The sequence below is a fragment of the Mirounga angustirostris genome, unplaced genomic scaffold, assembly GCF_029215605.1.
Source record: "Mirounga angustirostris isolate CCGP_5_RB_7025 unplaced genomic scaffold, mMirAng1.0.hap1 SCAF_5, whole genome shotgun sequence".
Taxonomy (NCBI): domain Eukaryota; kingdom Metazoa; phylum Chordata; class Mammalia; order Carnivora; family Phocidae; genus Mirounga; species Mirounga angustirostris.
The window spans coordinates 100,052,115-100,071,248 of NW_026991713.1; the positions used below are offsets into that span (position 1 = coordinate 100,052,115).

At 49.0% G+C, this 19,134-nt stretch overlaps 1 protein-coding gene across 2 annotated transcripts; it reads right to left on the minus strand.

Annotated features, from left to right (window-relative positions):
• Nucleotides 1-4,796: 4,796 nt before the first annotated feature.
• FKBP4 (FKBP prolyl isomerase 4) lies at nucleotides 4,797-13,769 on the minus strand. Of its 2 annotated transcripts, XM_045874067.2 has the most exons (10): nucleotides 13,490-13,769; nucleotides 11,266-11,410; nucleotides 10,691-10,833; nucleotides 9,739-9,859; nucleotides 9,328-9,484; nucleotides 8,391-8,481; nucleotides 8,211-8,294; nucleotides 7,860-8,045; nucleotides 7,178-7,417; nucleotides 4,797-5,609 (listed from the first exon to the last, which is right to left on the minus strand). In XM_045874067.2, the coding sequence occupies exons 1-10, from the start codon at nucleotides 13,592-13,594 to the stop codon at nucleotides 5,502-5,504; spliced, it is 1,380 nt and encodes a 459-aa protein (XP_045730023.1). In that variant the 5' UTR covers nucleotides 13,595-13,769; the 3' UTR covers nucleotides 4,797-5,501. The 2 variants fall into 2 exon arrangements, with proteins under 2 accessions (XP_045730023.1, XP_054363216.1); XM_054507241.2 differs by lacking the exon at nucleotides 8,211-8,294.
• Between the last annotated feature and the right edge of the window lie 5,365 nt (nucleotides 13,770-19,134).

The following is a 19,134-nucleotide window of genomic DNA, read 5'->3' on the forward strand; positions in this document are numbered from 1 at the left end:
AGCCATCAGGCTAAACCAGAGAATATAATAATCGTAATTACGGACAACTGTATGGTTTCCAACAGTGTTTTTGTTTTTTTTTTTTTAATTATATAGTTACCCGTTAGGAGTCCTGAAAACAGTGTAGTGAATTGAACCGGCATTTAGAAAAACAAAATAGAATAAATAGAAAATACCAAGTGACTCTCGAGTAGTAAATAATCTTTCTGTGAAACCTTTGTTTCAATTGTGTATATTTAAATATGTATATTTTATATACTGACATGTGAAAAATAATTTTTAAATGGTGCGTGTATGCTTTTGTGGTCAGTAGTTTGAAAACCACTTGCAGCGAAGCACGTTTCATATATATATATTGTTTCATGTAATCAGCACAACAACCCTGAGAGCTTGTATTATCCCGGTTTTTGGATGAGAAAAACAGGTTCAGCAAGATTAAGTAACAAAACAAAGTTGTAGAGATGGGACACAAACCAAGAGCGTTTGATCCAAAAGCCCCAGCTCCTTTCTACCATTTATGCCATAGTTCCTAGGAAAGTCCTCAGGCTAGAAATCCGGGTTGTGGAAATTTTGGATCTGCTCTGCCCTGTGCCCTCCCCTCCATAAAAAGCTCTTGCCTCCTTGCCTTAGTGGCCTTACTCTGTAGTGTAAATGGGACGTCACCATCATGGTTGGCCTCTTAGGGAAACTTTTCATGTTAAATCAGTCCAGTCTTTCTTCAGGGTGCCTCATCAATCAGGGCGTCAGAAGTCTAATATTTGTAAAATTCTGCAGGTGTTCAATATTTTAAAGTTTAGGTCTGCAGGTCCACACCAGTTTATGCACTGATCTTTCAGGAGTCAACATTGTGAAAATAAGGATATCCACCTCACCTGGGGAGGTTGGATAGGAGATGGTCCCGCTTTCTATATCTGAACAAAGTGGGAGAAGGCACTGAGGGCAGGACCTTTTTGCCTGGGGGTGTGGGAGGGGGATGGCACATTTTGTCCCAGAGGTCACGATGGATCTGACAGCCAGATAAGATGAGAACAAGGAACAGCAAACAGAACAGTAAACAGGAGGTAGTCCAGACAAATACTGGGGACTGCAGATACTAAAGTTTTTGTTTTTGGTGGTATACTGTGGGTTTGGCCAGGTCCATTCAAAGGCTCTAGTGTCATACAGGTGTACCTGGTGCTTTAAATACATGATCTCATTATGGAGGGGTTGCATGCAACCTCATCCTGCTCTACCACATCTTTGTTCTCTCATTCTAGCTCACACCTTAAGCTTCATCGTAGGTTTTACGGGACGGAAAAGCAAAAGCCAATTTAAAATGTTTACCTCTAAATGTAAAGTTAAAAAGTTTTGAATTATGTTTCTTTTCACTGTTATTTCTCCATTGTTTTCTCTTTTTCCAACCTTTTGAATGAAACTGTAAAATAAATAAATAAGTAAATTCATAAATAACCCAGGACAAAATAGATGAGGATCACCAGGCTTCTGCCACCAAGTGCCCTGGTCTAACCCAGTTCTCTGAAATCATACCCTGGCCCAGCATTTCACAGTGCCTTAATTTTATCTTCTTCAACGGTTGCATTTCTTGTTCTTGACCCTTCTATGCCAGGGGTTGCCTGTTAATGTTTGTCCTGTAGGTCCTGTCATTATGATGACATTATGGATACCATGCCTTTTGGCTTTTGTCAAGAGAACCAAATAAATTTAGAAAGGGAGGTAAGATAGGTCTTCAAGAAATATGACATGAATCAAATCTTTCTACTCTCCCCACCTTGCATCAATTACTTTAACTGCATTGTGTGTTGCATTCTTAGTAAGTGGCAGAGCCATGTGGACAGATCCCTGGCTCCACAAGGAACGCCCCTGTTCTTGGCCCTTTCTAATGGGGTAGATGGTGGGTCTCTACTGACACCATCTCTAGAGCTCGTCTTTTTTAAGCCAAGCACTCTTTGAGGATGGGTGTGGGCTTACTCCCCAGAACTGCCTCACCAGGCCGTCTTCCTGGTTAGATGACACGGATACAGTTGTGTGGCTGGTATATTCTTTACCAACCAGCCAAACGACAGCTTCATTTGAAACCTGCTATGGTGGGGGGGGGGGGGGGGCGGGGGGGGGCGTTAAGTGGGAAGAATTTCCAGGGAGATTCTTTGTCCATTTCCTCCAAGTAGACAGAGGGGTCCAAGTTCTGTCTGCCTAGGATGGCCAGGTAAGAATCAGGACCTTTAAAACTCTACACCTGAGGCCCAGAGCCACTCACCATCCTGGGGGCAGGGCCTAGGGCTTCCTAATAGGGTCAGTTTGAGACTTCCTCATTCCCTTTCCCTCTCTAATCTACAGTGTACCTTAGCATACTGAAGGTCCTAAGAAGTCCTCAAGTACAGAAACCTCTTTCTCAGACTTGCTTGTCCCAGAAATTAGACAGAACAACAGTGTGGGCAGCCCTGCCCTGAGTGAAATGCTGTTATTCAGAGGTCTCTTTCTGAGTCCCACCCGCTTCCTCACACGTTTGGCTATGTCACAAAGGATCACCCACTCTGGGAAGCTTTGATCCCAGAGCCTGTCAAGGTTGTTATCTGGTTTTGTTTTGTTTTAAAAGATTTTAAGTAATCTCTACACCCAACATAGGGCTGAACTCACAACCCTGAAATCAAGTTGGATGCTCTACCGAGCCAGCCAGGCGCCTCAGGATTGTTGTCTGTCATATTCTACTGGCTATTAACTGAAGGATGAAGAATAGTCCTTCACTGCCTCTGGAGTCCAAACATGAGGAAACAAAGGATGATGAAAATGTTTCAGAACTAGATAGAGGTGGTGGTCGTACATCAACGTTAATTGGACTAAATACCACTGCATTGTCCACATTAAAATGGTTAGTTTTCTGTTGTGGGAATTCCACCTCAATAAAAAAAAATACAAAACAACAATTTTATGTGTGAAGCACTGCTGACAGTTGGAACCTATAGCCTTGGGGGAGGGGCACAGGATAGGACCAGTCCTCTCTCCTAGCCAGAGAAGTCTGGAAATTCTTGAAGGTGTTTTTTCCTTGATCGTCCCTCCTCTGAACCACTTTGCGAATCTTTCATTCTTACTTTTGCCTCCCAAATTGGTATATTTAGTGTTATTCATTACATGCTAAACGAGGTTTTATTACCATCCTTAGATTTTATAATTGAGGACAATGGGTGGTGCATTCAAGTTATCGGAGGTTGGCAAGCAGCTGGGGAACTACAGCCAGAAAGTAGCAATAATGATTTCCAGAAAGAGGACAAATTCTCTTACGTAGGATCTCTTTACTTTGGCTTTACTCAGCACTGCCCTTAACCCCTTTTCATTTTGCCTTCTGGTAATAAGGGTCTGAGATGTTCTGCATTTGGAAAGGGAATGGAAGAAACACAGTAGACAGGAAGATGGGAGATTTCACTCTTTTAAGTGAAATGACATGCACAGTTCCCGCGTTTTATGGTGGTGTGGCTGGTTTGAGTGAAGGAGTCAAGTGCTCTGCTGCTGGTGTAAGGCAGGCAAGGCCAGGCCCCGCAGGGTTCTGTGGACCTCAGAATAGGTCCTAATCTTCTAAGTGGGATAGGAAGTCATTGATAGGGTTTTAAGCACTTGGACAGGAGACCCGGTGGGCGGTGCATGGTGATGTTGGGGAAGAACGGAGATGGGAAAGACTTGGGAGATCAAATTTATAGAACTTGATGTAAGGATCAGCACTAGGACAAGATAAACCTGATCTTAAAATTTCAAAATCTGCAGTAACAGCTAGCAGTATTGGTTGCTACTGGTTTTCTAAGCACATTCTCTCCACCCGGGAGGATTTTGAGTGTTGGTGAGGAAATGTGCAACTGATGAGGCTATGAACTTGAGCGTGGTCCAGAGCAGAGTGAACCGTCTGTTTTGAATCCTCAAGACTTCTGGCCACTTAAACATCTTCACAGTACAGTACAGTGGGCACCGGAAGACTGAACCAAATTTTAGTTCTGGCTCATGGCACCAGCCATGCTATAGGACTTGATGAAATTTTCACACAAATTAGTCTTCCTCAGTAAAAGCATGGAGACATTTCTTCTGGAACTGTTACAGGCATGTGGGTAGGCAGACTACCTCTACCACCTCGCAGAAAGGACAGCTCACACAGGAGGAGGGCTGAGGGCACAGAGAGAGGCTCTAGCCTGCAGCCATGACCATCTGGACAAGACAAAGGAGACTTGCGCCCCTTGGCTTCTCCCAGGGCCCTGAAATGCTATAGGAGCCAAAGGTCAACAAATAGAAAAAAGTACAAGCTCTTTCCTACTAAGGCAAGCTGGAAAGCAGGCCTGCGTGAGCACCCGAGTCCCCTGGCTTGCTGGCGGTTCTTCCGTACCTTCACTGTGTAAAAGGTGTCTGACGGCAGGGTTGCTAACAGGGATTTTTTACCGAGAAAGCTAGATTTGGCTAGATTACTCGCCTCTCCTGGATCGGTTAGGCAGCAGATCAACCTAACCCAAAGACACAAAAGCGGTGCCAGTATTTTACGTGTTTGTATTTGCCTCCTCCTAAGCAGAAATATGAAAACCGCCCAGCTGTGGGCCAGGGGTGCTGGGCACCTATGGGAGGCTGAAGGCATTGCCCAGCTGTGGTCTGTGTGGCACCTAGGGGGAGGCCCTGCGTGCAGGCACCGTGCTCACGGAAGGCTTCATCAGCTGCCGCACCCCAAGCAGGACTGGGGGGGAGGGGAGGACGCTCCCTCAGCTTTGCCCCCCAAGTGTAGCCACCAGGCCCATCCTTTGAGGCCAAACAGAAAAGGGTTGCCCGACACCCAGGTTTTATTTCCACTTTATTGCTCAAGCACAGAACTTGAGGTAAGCCCAGACCTTCAGCAACGTGCAGAGAAGAGGCTGAGGGGGTTGGGGACATGACCTGGCTGAGAAGAGAAACTGATCCAAAGGGAAATACTGGTGGGGGGTTGGGGGGCAGGAGGTGGTCATCAGGACACCAGAAGACATCTCAGCCATACCATCTGGGGTGAGAATGGGAACAAAGAGCAGGAACGGGCACAGCAGTGGTTTGTCCCACGCCCCTAGCACCCACATGGAGGCCACATGTTGGGGAATGGACCGGGAGGAGGGAAGGACGAGGAAAATGGCTGCCCAGGAGTCCCCCCTCTCCACCCTGGTTTCACATCAGACCCCGTGTAGCATCCCTACCACTCACTCCCTTCTACCATTTGAAAAATGGACATAGCGAACAAAAGAAGCAAAATAAATTAACGTTCCGATGAGTGTGCGTGTGGATGGACGTTCATTCACATGTAACGGGGGAAGGGGGAAGGGGAGAGGGGGTGACACCACCTAGAACGATCCCCAGCCTATTCCTTTCCCCCTTCCCCCAAAGCCACCATCTAACCAGGTAGAAAAATAAAGGTCTAATTCACTCAAAATCTTCGGTTTTTACAAAACTAACAGGGCGGAGGAGGGGAGGGAGCAGGGGAGGCAGGCAGCCACAGGAGTAGGGCTCGGCAGACTCTACGCTTCTGTCTCCACCTGAGGCTGGCTCCCTGCCACATCATTCTTCTGCTCATCTTTCATCTCTGTGTCCGCAGGATGGTCTCCCGCAGCCATTGCTGCCTTGGCCTGGGAGAGAGGAGAGGAAGGGGATGAGTTCCAGTGCTTATCTGGCCCAGGCCTCTGATGAGCCAGGCGACTTTCACTCCATGTCCCCATGCCCACTTGCCTGCACTGAGCTGGGGCGGGGACTAGCTATATCCCCCGACCACACTGACACCACGTCAGCTCTGTACTGCAAACACTCATCCGCCCAAGTACAAGAGAGATACACGCCAGCTTCTAACAGAATTACACTGGCACAGCCAACTCCCTCTCTGGGTGTGCCTGAAATACACACACACACACAAGTACACGTTTACGAGATCACTTCGTGCAGTACTACTTAGAACTGCACTCATCTAACACGGTAGTGACTACCACGTGTGCCTCCTGGCCACTTTACAACTAGGTCAAGCTGATGAGATTTTAAGTACAAAATAATACAGTGGATTTCTGAAGACTGACTCAAGTCTGAAAAATAAATGCAACTTAAAAACATTACATATGGGCGCCTGGGTGGGTCAGATGGTTAAGCGTCTGCCTTTGGCTCAGGTCATGACCCTGGAGTCCCGGCTTCGAGTCCCGCATCGGGCTCCCTGCTCGGCGGGGAGTCTGCTTCTCCCTCTGACCCTCCCCCCTCTCATGTGCTCTCTCTCTCTTTCTCTCAAATAAATCTTAAAAAAAAAAAAAAAAGATAATGCATCATCTCATTTTTAAAAAAAACAAACATTACATGTTGCAGTATTTAGACACCTTGGGTCAACTAAATATTGAAATTAATCCCACCTGTTTCTGTTCACTTTTCTTAGCATGGCTACTTAGAAAACAAAATCACTGTACAATTTGCATTCGGTTTCTATTCAACAGTGCTGGTTTTGAACACTGGAAGACTTAACAGAGACTAGGAAAAGCGGTAGGATATACGCCTATGATGGAACACCATCAGCACAGTGAAGAACGTGAAAGCTATTTTCTTACATTGTACTTGCAGGGATGATATACGAAGAAAGCATGATGTACAAAAAACCGGTAGAACATGGTGCCTTTTATTAGGGAAGAGGAAGAAAACGGTCTACTTGTGCATGTATGTAATTTAGTGGAACCATCTAAACACTAGTCATATCCAATTGCTTCTGCGTGGTGGGAGAGAGGCTTTTTATTACATACTCTTTTGTGCGGCTTCACTGGAACGATATAATTATATTGCCTATTTATTTATTTATTATTTTATTTTATTATGTTATGTTAGTCACCATACAATACATCATTGGTTTTTGACTATATTGCCTATTTAAACACAGGCTTTTAAGATTTTAAAAAGGAATGGAGAACGGAGTTTGGGAGACACAACCCAACTCCTGACATCTAGGGTTCGCGAGGGGGTTTTTAGCCCTGATCACAGAGGACCTGTGGCCCTCACGGGTTTTTGCTAAGGGGACGTACGTGTTACTGCTCCAGGGACAAGGGCAGCGTCTGGTGTCCAGGAGTGGCATGCACAACCAGAGGCGAAAAGTGACAACAGCTGGGTCAGGCGCAGGGACAAGGCAGCACCTTTTTCTCGGTCTGTCCCCACCATTCCCTGTCCCGAGCCTTACCTTGCTCTCCTCCTCGGCCAGCCTCTCAAACATGTTGGCGTAGAGCTTCTTCTCCCGCGCAAGCTGCTTGCGGATCCGCTGCTGGCAGACAGCCAGCTGGGCCTTGGCGGCTTTGTTGCTGGGGTAGAGCTGCAGGACCTTCTGGAAGTCAGCCCGTGCCAAGTCAAAGTCATTCACCGCCAGGTGGGCCTCTCCGCGGCGGAAAAGGCCCTTCTCATTGTTGCTGTCCAGTTCCAGGGCCTAAGGACGCAGAGAGGAAGCAATGGGGAGACCTCAGCCCCTGTGGCCTATCTGGCCGAGACAGGGTTCCAAAGGGAGTCCTCAGAAGACCAGGCAGAACACACACCACCAGCTCCACCTCAGGAAGTCGTCTTCGGGCATGAAATGGAAAAGACCAAGGTCTAGGGAGGAACCCCAGTTAGTCCTGGGCTTTCGATGAAAGAGAAAGACCCGCCACAACATTTCCATTCTCTCCAGAATAAAGCAGATCGTCATGAGGGACAGGCCAAGGTGCTTGCTTCTTGAAGCCCTTGCCTCTGGGCTCTTCGTCTCCGGGCTCCCACTGGTTCACCTGCTACCCTATCCCTACCCTAATCACTGAGGCCAAGTTTCGGACCCCCTGGCAGCTCACCCAACCAAGCCTGCGAATGTTGCTCTCGTGCCCTCTTTAGACGGGCCTCACCTTGTTACAGCTTTCAATGGCAGCTGAGAAGGCCTGTAGTTTCAGATGACACATGGCCAGGTTGAGGTGGGAGGCCAGCCGAAGGCCCTGTGCCTTCTGCACGTCCTCATTAGAGAAACTTGACTCATATTCCAGCCAGGATACAATCTTCTTGTACTGCAGTAGAGCTTGCTTGTACTTGCCTTCCTAGAAAGGGAGGGAGGCTCAGGCACGGGGCTCTCATCCTCTGTAGTTATGAGTGACACATGATCCCTGGGCAGGACCAGCCAGCTCCGATACACCAGGTGAAGACTGCAAGTGCTCCCTGTTCCCTCCCTGGGAGTGTCCTCAGGGCCCCAGATGCTGGCTCACCCTGAAGTACACGGTGCCCCGCTCTTTCACTATGGTGCTCTGTTCTAGCTTCTCCTCAGAGTTCATCTCCCAAGAGTCCTTGGCCTGCCATGCCCCAAGGGAGAAACAAAGTCATCAGCTACCCCAGAGCCACGTTCCAGGACCTGACTTCAGGACAGAGAGGACCTTGAGCAGACTCACCTTCTCAAAACTCTTGAGGTGTATTTCATATTTCAGCTCAGCATTTGGTGGGATCTGGAACTTTTCCTTCCCCACGTTGCCAAAAGCATAGCTGTGGGGTCAAAAAAAGTAGGTCACCGCAGCCACGCTTAACCTGCTCCAAACTGAAAAGGTTCCCGGTCTGTTTCCTGCGAAGCACCTCCCCATCCCTTGAGACTTGTTTCCTGTTTGGCAAAATCTTCCCTGACCTCTTCACACAATTAGTTGGTCTCTTAGCATCTTCCATACCCTTCTTTTTTTTTTTTTTTTTTTTAAAGATTTTATTTATTTATTTGAGAGAGAGAATGAGAGACAGAGCACAAGAGGGAAGAGGGTCAGAGGGAGAAGCAGACGCCCTGCTGAGCAGGGAGCCCGATGCGGGACTCGATCCCGGGACTCCAGGATCATGACCTGAGCCGAAGGCAGTCGCTTAACCAACCGAGCCACCCAGGCGCCCCCTTCCATATCCTTCTAACTCATACCAACACTGGAATGATTACTAACTTACTAATTACTAAATCTCACTGAACTAGTCCCTACAAGGCGGGAATAATGAGCACCTAGAAATTTTCAGCACGGTGTCTGGCATGTAATAGGTGCGTTTCAATAAATGCCATTAATGACTGAGTATGTTTACTAGCAGACACCAATTCTGACATTGATAGAGGAGGAAATCTGGAGCAGCCATGACTGAAAAGATCAGGCTTTGATTCCAGATGTGGACAGTTGTGACCATAGTCCTAAATACGAAGAGATCGTGTTTGCTGTGCCAGAGTCACGCGGACCACTAATGAGGCTGTGGGGGTGGTGAGCACACACAGAGGAACAGATAAAAAAGGCTAGATACACAACTCATTGTGGACCTGTAGCTCTCGGGGTCACCCGCCTGCACCCATCCCACAAAGTGCCCACTCCTCACCTGGGCTTGAGGTACACAACAGAATGTTCTCCTTTTTCCATGCGCTGAATGGCTTTCTCCAGCCCACAAGGCAGGTCCAGGCTCTCCCCCTCGCCAACCTCAAAGTGGAGCTCCCGCTGGTCAAACATCTGGTCCTTGTAGTATCCTTGCAGTCCAACTAGCAGGAGAAAGAGGCAGTGTGCCTGGGATGTGAGCAGGCAGGGGGCTGAGGAGGGAGGCCACCGGCCTCCCTCCATCACCTCATCACTGCCTGGCCCCAAGGTGCCCTCGTTGTATTCTCAGAGCTGGAGGGATGTTAGGAAGGTACGGTCCCATCCCTCATTTCTCAGACGAGATACTCGGATCAGAAAAGGAGCCACCGAGGGCCTAAGTACCAGAATCGGAATTGAAACCCCGACTGAGAGGTCTCACCCTCCACGATGGCACCCTCGTTGGGCCTGGCATAGCCTTCACCCCGAGTCCGTATTCTCCGGATGATCCCACCATCTTCTTCTTCTGTCAGGTCCTCTCCCCTGAACTCGAACAACTCCACCTGTGGGATGAGACGCAAGGCGACACGACCCCTTTCAGCATTAGCCCGTCCACAGAAGAGTCCCTGGTCTCTGCCAGACCTGGCCTGAGCACCTGGACAGCCAAACCAAGAGTGGACAAAGTAGCACTTTTGGTAAGTTCTGGGAGCTCTAGTCTCAACTTTGGTAGCGGTGGGCAGGTCGCACACAATTTGTTGACCTCAGGAGATCAATCTATTTACTACCTGCTCCACCCAGGAAGGACACGCTCCAGCCAATCCTTATCCAGCCGTCTCAGAAGGCCAATCTGGTAGGCAGTGGAAAGGACCCAACATTTTTCAACAGTCTCGCAAACATTCTCCAAGTATCCACTAAGGAGGGCTCAGCCATTCTGACACCGAATGGTGTCAAGTTCCACCGCTCAGTGAAGGCTTTCCTCAGCTCCTCGACCCATGGGGGGCATCTCTCCTCTCCTTTGATCCCTAAAGCACCGATATTCTATACTGTGGTTTATAACTATAGATTCTGACTTTCTGACTCCTCTCAGTCAAAATTATAACCAATCTCCGGGCATGGCTCTTGAAATAAAACATGCCTCAACCCTTACCCCGCTTCAAGTCTGAGGAGGGGTTTGTGGCTGTGGCCAACTCTTTCCCCTGCAAAATCTCCACCAGCGGCCATTTTCTGGCAGTAGCAGAGCCAGCTGCCCTCTCCAGGCCCCTTCCTCCCCCTTTGGCCAGGCCCTTAGCCTTGGCTACATTGTCTCCAAGCGGCAGGAAGCGATGGAGGGCAGCCAGGCCCTGGGCTGAGATCAGACTGGCTCTTTGCCTTGCTCTCTGTGCCTGGACACTCACCTCAAACACAAGCGTGGCACTGGGGGGGATTTTTGGAGGGCTGCCTGCCGAACCGTAGGCATACTCTGGTTTGCAGGTGATGTGGCACACTTCTCCCACCTTCATGGTTGCTACAGCAATGTCCCAAGCCTTAATGACCTCCCCTGTAGGTACAGAAAGCAAACAGGTCCTCCTTGGCAGGGATCTGACCCTGGGCTTAAACAGTGGCTCCAGAGACCTTTATTACACCATGCCCATCGGGAAGCTATACACTCTTCAGAAATGAGACCAGGGAGGTAGAGAACCTGGTTGCAGTAATCACGGCCAGGTCTCAGACCTCTTAAAAAAAAAAAAAAAAATCACTCAACTCTGGAACAAAGGAGTTCAAGAAACACGGCAATCCACCCCCGAAGAGGAACTGAGGTGTTCAGAGGTGATCGGGGAAGGTGAGATAGAGATCAACACGGTTCCAGGAGAGAAGAAAAAAGAGCTAACTAGACCATTCCTCCTTACACTGCTGAGAGTATGGCTTTTGCTTGTGACAGCTTATACCCTCGTCAGAACTGATGCTACCAACCCACTAACCATGCGCCTACCTTTGCCCAGGTCAAAACAGAATTTGTCCTTGCGGTCCAGACTGGAGTCAAACTTGGTGCCATCTAACAGCCAGCCAGTGTAGTGGACAAAGACGCGGTCCCCAATCATAGGCATCTCCGTGCCCGTGCCCTCTCGCTTGATGACCTGGGAGGAAGGCAGAGAAGGTGAGGACCCAGGTGTGGGGGCAGAAGAGGCACCAAAGCTGCCCACACACCTCTGATGGAAACATAGAGAGACTCTCTGTCTCCTTGGAAGCAAAGGGCCCAAGCCTCAAATGATTCCCACATGAGGTTTGGCTAGACGCCAACGGACACCCCCACTGACCACGCCCCTCCCTCTTTCTTGAGGTGCAACAGGACTTGGTTTGAAAACTAGAGACAAAAGACCCGAGTTCAAGTTTTTGCTGTATGATCTTATGCAAGTCAAACTCTTCTAGACCTTATTTATAAACTAGTGATAATCATCCCTATCATGGTTGAAGAATTAAATTGGTAGGAAGTTGAAGATGATTATTATCAGCAGCAAAGGGGGAAGCACTTATGCTAGGTTTCCTCATTCTTCCTAAGTGCCAGTGGTCATCAGATCTGGGTCTGGTTTGTGGGTAACAGAAAAATAAATATGAATAACAGAATATCAGCAGTCCAAAAGAGGTGAAGAAAATATCAGGTCACTGATGAGCACAGGGGTGCTCACTCAGGCCCTAAACTCTGACTTGGGACCCGAACATTCCTGACTGATAGGCTAGTGAAGTCTTTTATTTGAGGGCTGGAGCATTTCTCAGGAACTTAAACAAGCTCTGCTTCTCTTCTTAACATTTATAAAAGGTGACAAGGAGACTCCGTGGGTCACGTGGTAGGTATGAGGTTACCTTCTAAGGGTGAGCCTGCATAACAATGCACAGACGACTCGAGGAGTAGAAAGGCAAAGGGGAAGGAGTGGAAGATAAAAGGGGAAAAGACCCTTCTGGGAATAATAACCTTGTAGAAACCACCAGGGCGCTGGAGAGATTAGGGGAAGCCACATGCCCACTGGAAGAACAGCTTAAGATGCCAAGATCTGGGGCAAAACCAGGAGCGTTTCTGGACCAGATAAGGGCTCCCCGAGGTCTCTAGCTTTGCCCAGGCCTCACACACACACGTGTGGAACGGAAGAGTGGAAAGCCAGGGTGAAGAGAAACACTAGATGAGGAGGAGACATGAAATCCAGGCTAGGATTTCGCCATCCTGTACTCGGCAGAACCTGCTCTGAAGCACCATCAGTCGTCCCGACCCAGATCAAGATGCCCTGCCCCCTGATGCTGGACCCTTCCCCCAGGCTCCTCCGAGGCTCCCAGCAAAGCACCTCCTCCGGGCCCCACACCCTTTGCCCCAACTCACGAGGGGGAGGGCGAGGTGGGAGGGGAACTACAGGTCCCGGCATGCACCGCTCCCTGGTTTTCCCGGGGCCGCGGGGGGAGGGGGAAGGGGGCCAACATGGCTGAGCGGGTGACCTAACTGGGTCCACCCAGCCTTTAGGAAGGGGGTAACCAAGGGGACGGAGGGCGCCAGAACCTCTCCCGCGGCCAGGCCCCGGGCGCCAAGTCGTACAAAGGCCTCTGGGCCAGGAAATCACTCTGGTGACCCGTTTCGGGTCCTAGCTAATGTTAACTGCCCGGGGAAGCCGAGATCTCACAGCACCGCCGGCTAAGGCGACCAGGGACTTGCCGGCTGCGGCCGGCGGGGAGGGCGCTGGCGGCCTGGCCGGGGTCGCGGGGTCCGGGAGAGGTGAAGTGAGGGAGAGGCGGCGTCGGGGCGGGAGCGGGAGCGGGAGCGGGCCGGCTCTGGCCCGGGTGCACGCCGCCCGGGGCCCCCTAGCTGCAGCTCGCGCGCAGCGGTGCGGCCCCGCCCCTCCCTCCGCGCTGCACCGCGCACGCCGGAGTTGGCGCTGCAGTCCCGAGCCCGGGCGCCGCAAGGGCTGGGGGGCCCGGGGCCTCACCCGGACCGCGGGTTCCCCAGGGGGCCAGAGACTGGCCGTGGGGAGGCCGGCGCACCTAGGCCACCCCCTGCGAGCGTGGGGCGGCCCTCCCACCGCCGAACAACGCAGCCGGGTCCAGGATGGCGATGCAACCGGCCGCCGGCCGCACGCCCGGCTCAACGACCCGCCCGGACGCTGCAGAGGCGGCCCGGGCCTCCCCAGCTCGGCGGGAGGCCGGCTGCGATAGGCGCCTGCGCCGCCGCCCCTTACCTTCAGCACGCCTTCGTCTTGTTTGGGGCTGATGTCCACCCCCTCGAGGGGCAGCGGCGCCGACTGCGCCCCGCTCTCGGCCGCCTTCATCTCCTCGGCGGTCATCGCCGCTCGGTGCGCTGTTTACTCCGGGAGCCAGGCACTGGGCGCAAGCCAAGCCCTCTCAGCCGGGCCTCTCTGCACGGGTGTGCGGGCGGGAAGGAACTGGCGGCAGCGCCCCAGCTGCGAACCGGCCGAAGGCTCGAGCACCTCTGACTCCCAGCGCGCTCGCAGCCCGCGGCGGATTGGGCGCGGGAGCCGGAGTAGGTGGGTAATGAGCGGCCGCGGGGAGCGATTGGTCCCACCCCGCAGCGGAGGGAGGGGCTGGGAGGAGCTGGAGTGGGAGCGAGGGACGGAGGGGGAGGGGGCGGAGAACTTTCTAGAGACGGCGGCCGGTAAGCCAGTTAGGGCTTGAGTGCTAAGCGTGTGTATATGAACGTGTGTCTGCGTTTTGTTTTGTTTGGGCGGCGGGTTCATTTCTCCTTCTGGCTGCCTGGCCTCCCTCCTCCCACTCCTGGGACCCTCGGACTCTGGGGCTTTCCCCCGCTCACCCCCTCCCCAACCCCCAGCGTCCTTCCCGAGCCGTCCCCCGCCCGTTTCCCGGTCTAACCGGATTCTTCCAGATCCTTCTCCATCCCCCTACATCACTCCAGTACCGAGTTGGCCAGCCGCACCAGATCCGCCCTATATATTGCAGCCTGCAGCGTGGTTTGCTTAGAGCAGTGTAGCCGGAGGTGAGCGGCAGCGCGTTGCGCTTCCCGCACCCGAGACGCGCATTTTTATAAAAGCCGGTCGTAGTCGCAGACGGCATGGCCTCCCCATGTTTACTTAACGTATATATACTTAACGAATTGGGGAGCGAGAAGGAAAGGGGAGTCAGGTGGGGAGTAACCCCAGTGCACAGAATCGGGGAAAGCTACCTTGATTTCCCCCGAGCCGGGAACACGTGCCGCCTGTAGCTCTTTAAAATGCTAGGGGCAGCCGATTTGCAAGAAAGGACCCGCTGAGCTAAGGACTCTTTAAATGGGGCGCATATTAAAGGGACCTTCCCCGGCAATAGTAAAACGACCGTTTAGATTAATATTCAAGAATAAAAATGATTTGAAGTCACGAAAAAAGTCATTCCATTTTACCAAAGACCCACGGGAAAGAATATTTGGTTCTCAAGTGTTTATCGACTGCCTGTGGAGAGGATCTGTGCAGCAAGTCAGTTCTGCAGCCCCTAGTTAACCTAAACAAATAGTCTTTGACAAAAAAGAACCATCTAGAGAGTGTTGATTTTGCTCAGCACTCAACCCCAGTTTAACATAGTGCCTGGTGAGTGGTATCAAAGTTATTGGCTGCATAAATTTGTATTCCAGTAATCTTTCTTCTGGAGTCCCCACTATGTGCCTGGCACTGTGCTGTTGTATGCAAGCTGTCCCATTTTGGTACATAATTTACCCTATTATAGGTGAAATTGCAATACCCTAACGTAATTTGATCGTTGATTATAGTTCTTTCTGATGGAGCCTAACGGGAAGGGGATGCGGAAGAAATAAAACCGTTTCCTCCAGCCATTTACAGCAAATGACTTTAGCCACAACTAACACATGTCTCATTGGATGACTGGGGATGCCCTTAGAGGGTATGAGGGGATAAATCTATTTCTTTTTTTTTTTTAAGAGAGATTTCATTTTATTTTATCTTATTTAAAGATTTTATTTATTTGACAGAGAGCACAAGAAGGAGGAGTGGCAGGCAGAGGGAGAAGCAGGCTCCCCACTGAGTAGGGGAGAGAGCCCTATGTGGGACTTGATCCCAGCACCCCGGGATCATGACGTGAGCCGAAGGCATTCATTTAACCAATTGAGCCACCCCGGCGCCGGAATCTATTTCTTTTCTATGGGTCCCTTGGTAGAGTAAAAAGTAACAGTGTGGAGATTCTCCAAAACTCCAGGAGACAGGGGTGGTGGGTAAGGTGCTGGCTGGATGGGTTGGCAGTTACCTTGCTGTTGGTTTATGCACTTGGCTATCCCAACGTGTGCTAGTTTCTTTCTTTTCCTTCCTTCCTTCCTTCCTTCCTTCCTTCCTTCCTTCCTTCCTTCCTTCCTTCCTTCCTTCCTTCTTCTTTCTTTCTTTTCTTGGTAGGATTTTATTTATTGATTTATTTTAGAAGTGGGGGGCAAGAATAGGGAGAGGGAGAGGGAAGGGGAAGAATCTCAAGCGGACTCAAGGCTGAGCGCAGAGCCCATCCCTGGGTTCAACCGCAGGACCCGGAGATCATGACCTGAGCCAAAACTGAAGAGTCAGACACTTAACCGACTGAGCCACCCAGACGCCCCTGTGCTAGTTTCTTTTGATGCTAAGACCATTGGGTGTTATCTGGAGGAATGAGTTGGGATGGAAAAGAAAAGTTCACCTTTAGAGGACTGCTTTTCTAGATCTTTTTCTTTTTCCTTTTTTAAAAGATTTTATTTATTTATTTGACAGAGAGAGACACAGTGAGAGAGGGAACACAAGCAGGGGGAGTGGGAGAGGGAGAAGCATGCTTCCCACGGAGCAGGGAGCCCGATGCGGGGCTCGATCCCAGGACCCTGGGATCATGACCTGAGCCAAAGGCAGACGCTTAACAACTGAGCCACGCAGGCGCCCCTATATCTTTTTCTTTATTGGAAGCAAGTAGTGTAAGTCTACATCTTTTAGTTTCTGTTAGCACATATTGAGTGCTTAAGATGCACTTGCCACTGAGAGTTGGGTCACCCTCATACTATTTGATCTGGAGCAGGTTCTGGGGATAGTAACATTTGTCAATGGGAGGAATTGTGATGGTTGGGAAAGAGGGAACATCGGGCAGGTATCTAGCACAGTGCCCACCTTGAAGTGGGTGGTTCCTGAATGATGGTCATTACTCTAATGTGGTTAAGTGTAATGGTGGAGATGGGGGCAGAGTGCTAAGCACATGCAAGTCTACTAGAGAGGGGAATGATAAGGTAGAAGGGAAAGATGAAGGATAGGACGGAAAGGTTTCCAGTGAAAAAGTTCTGACCTGTTCTGTGGATGAGTACAGGAGGGGCTGAGAAGTGGAAGGGAGAGGGAAGGGGCAGTAGGACTGGGGTCTTGAGTTCCCAGACTAGAACCTTATTGTTTCCAGATTTTTTCCCCCGATTCTTCACTTTATGTTCTTCTGATTGTAAAACTTACACATACTCAATGTAGAAAGTACGCAGATATTCTGTTCTTTCCCTCCCCTGAGTGAACCTGTTCCTAGCCTATTTAAATTAGTATTCACATTAAAGATGTTTAACAATGTAATTATTTCCAGTGGTATTAATCACTCATTCAAAATCCTTCCAAAATTTTTCCTTTTTGCTAGAGAACATACTTTTTTTTTTTTTTTTTAAATCACCCACCTTATTCTGTAGATGATGCATGCTGTAGTAAAAAGCTTTGTTACTGCCAAAATCAGCTTTCCTGAGCTCATCTAATTCACCTCCCTAATGCTAGGCCCGTCCTTCAGACATGAAGACCCTCCTGTCTTTTAAAGTTGCCTTTTTGACCTTCTTTGACTGCCAGTGCTCTTAAACATTTAAAATATATATGGTTAAGCGTCTGCCTTCAGCTCAGGTCATGATCCCAGGGTCCTGGGATCAAGCCCCACATTGGGCTTCTGGCTCGGCAGGGAGCCTGCTTCTCCCTCTCCCTCTGCCTCTCTCCCTGCTCGTGCTTTCTCTCTCTCTCTCTGTATCTCTGTGTCTCAAATGAATAAATAAAATCTTTTAAAAAAATAAATATATATGTGTATATATATGTATCTGAATCATTCAAAAGTATGTGAAATGAGTATTTGTGGGTGTTTGTACATGTACACATACACACCGTATGTAACATACCAACATGATGAACCTTGGGAATATGCCACCTAGCCTAAGGATTACAATGTTACCAGTATGATTTGTGTCAAAAATGTAATAGCAAACTCTACTGGGTATTTATCCAAAGAATATGAAAACACTAATTCGAAAAGATATATGCACCCCTATGGTTATTGCAGCAGTATTTTCAAAAGCTAAATTATGGAAGTAGCCCAAGTGCCCATTGATAGATGAAGGATAAAGATGTGGTATATTCATACAATGGAATATTACTTAGCCATAAAAAAGGCATCTTGCCATTTTCCACAACATGGATGGATCTAGAGAGTGTAATGCTAAGCGAGATAAGTCAGAGAAAGACAAATACCATATGATTTCATATGTGGAATTTCAGAAACAAAACGAACAAAGAAAATAAGAGACTCTTAACTCTAGAGAACAAACTGATGGTTACCAGAGGGGAGATGGGTGGGGGATGGGTGAACTAGGTGGAGGGGATTAAGAGCACACTTAATGAGCACTGAGTAATGTATAGAGTTGTCGAATCATTATATTGTACACTTGAAACTAATATAACATTACTATGATAACTATACTAGAATTTTTAAAAATGTAATACCAAAAATGTTAAGGACACTTACATAATTTCTTTCTACTTTTGGTGTCTTTTGATTGAGAAAATGCAACCTGTACTACTGACTAAAACAGCTACTCCATAGTTCATGAAACATACATTTATTTACTTACTTACTTCAGTGGTCACTGGTTCTTTCTTTTCATTATTACTTTTATTCTAAGTAGGCTCCACACCTAGCATGGAGCCCAGCGTGGTGCTTGAACTCACAACCCTGAGATCAAGACCTGAGCTGAGATCAAGAGTCGGACGCTTAACCCATTGGGCCACCCAGGCGCCCCCCACCCCGTCCATTTTCATACACTTGAAAAATCGTAGACCTTTGTGTGAGATTTGCACATAAGAGATCTGCATAGTGTAAAGGTTAAGTTCTTGAGCTCTGGCTTGGGTTCACATTTCTCAGTTTCATCATTGAACACACTGTGGGTCCTTGGGCAAGTTTTCCTGAGCTCTAAAATGGGAATCATGCTAGTACCAACTCAGAGGGGTTTTCTTTGAGGACTAAATGATTAGGTGTGAAGTACTTAAAGCTTACACAGTAAGTAGGTAAGTGGTAATCACTCTGGGTGGCACGTCTTATTTATTCAGCCCGTTGATTGCCGGACCCCGTTTTTGGCCCCCTGTTGGAGAGCCGCTGGTCTGGACAAAGGTTTGCTCTGTCATTTCCAGGGGAGCACTTCTCTCCTGATGTTAAATCATATCTGTACCTTTTGCTCTTTAACAATTAGGAATCTGACTATCTAATATAACTCACGGTATCTTTGTGTGCTGACTGACATTTTGTCGTTCCAAAAAGACTGGGAGCCCTGTGAAGATAAGGATTTGGTCTTCATGTTTCCTTGGGCTCTACCATTATCTGATCTCTCTGGGGATAGGACAGAATATTTAGTGGTTGTCCTGCTAAGTGAAAGAGTTGTTGTTCTTTTTAAACATAAAATCTAATTTTCTACCACAGATAAATATATATATTTTTTGTTTTGCTCCTAGGGTGACAAATAGCAGCCAATCTTCATCCTTCTGTATCTATGGAGGCACTGAAATTTGGCTTTGGCCTTGTTTTTCAGGGGATCATATAGGCAAATACTTACTTTGGCATTATTTCTAGTTTCCCAAACTTG

Excerpts from the sequence above, each read along its gene's own strand:
- FKBP4 (XM_045874067.2), bottom strand. The coding sequence starts at position 13,594 with ATGACCGCCGAGGAGATGAAGGCGGCCGAGAGCGGGGCGCAGTCGGCG. Across the intron at positions 11,411-13,489 it reads AAGACGAAGGCGTGCTGAAG|GTCATCAAGCGAGAGGGCAC; the intron begins GTAAGGGGCGGC and ends CCTTCCTCCCAG. Across the intron at positions 9,860-10,690 it reads GTGCCACGCTTGTGTTTGAG|GTGGAGTTGTTCGAGTTCAG; the intron begins GTGAGTGTCCAG and ends CTCATCCCACAG.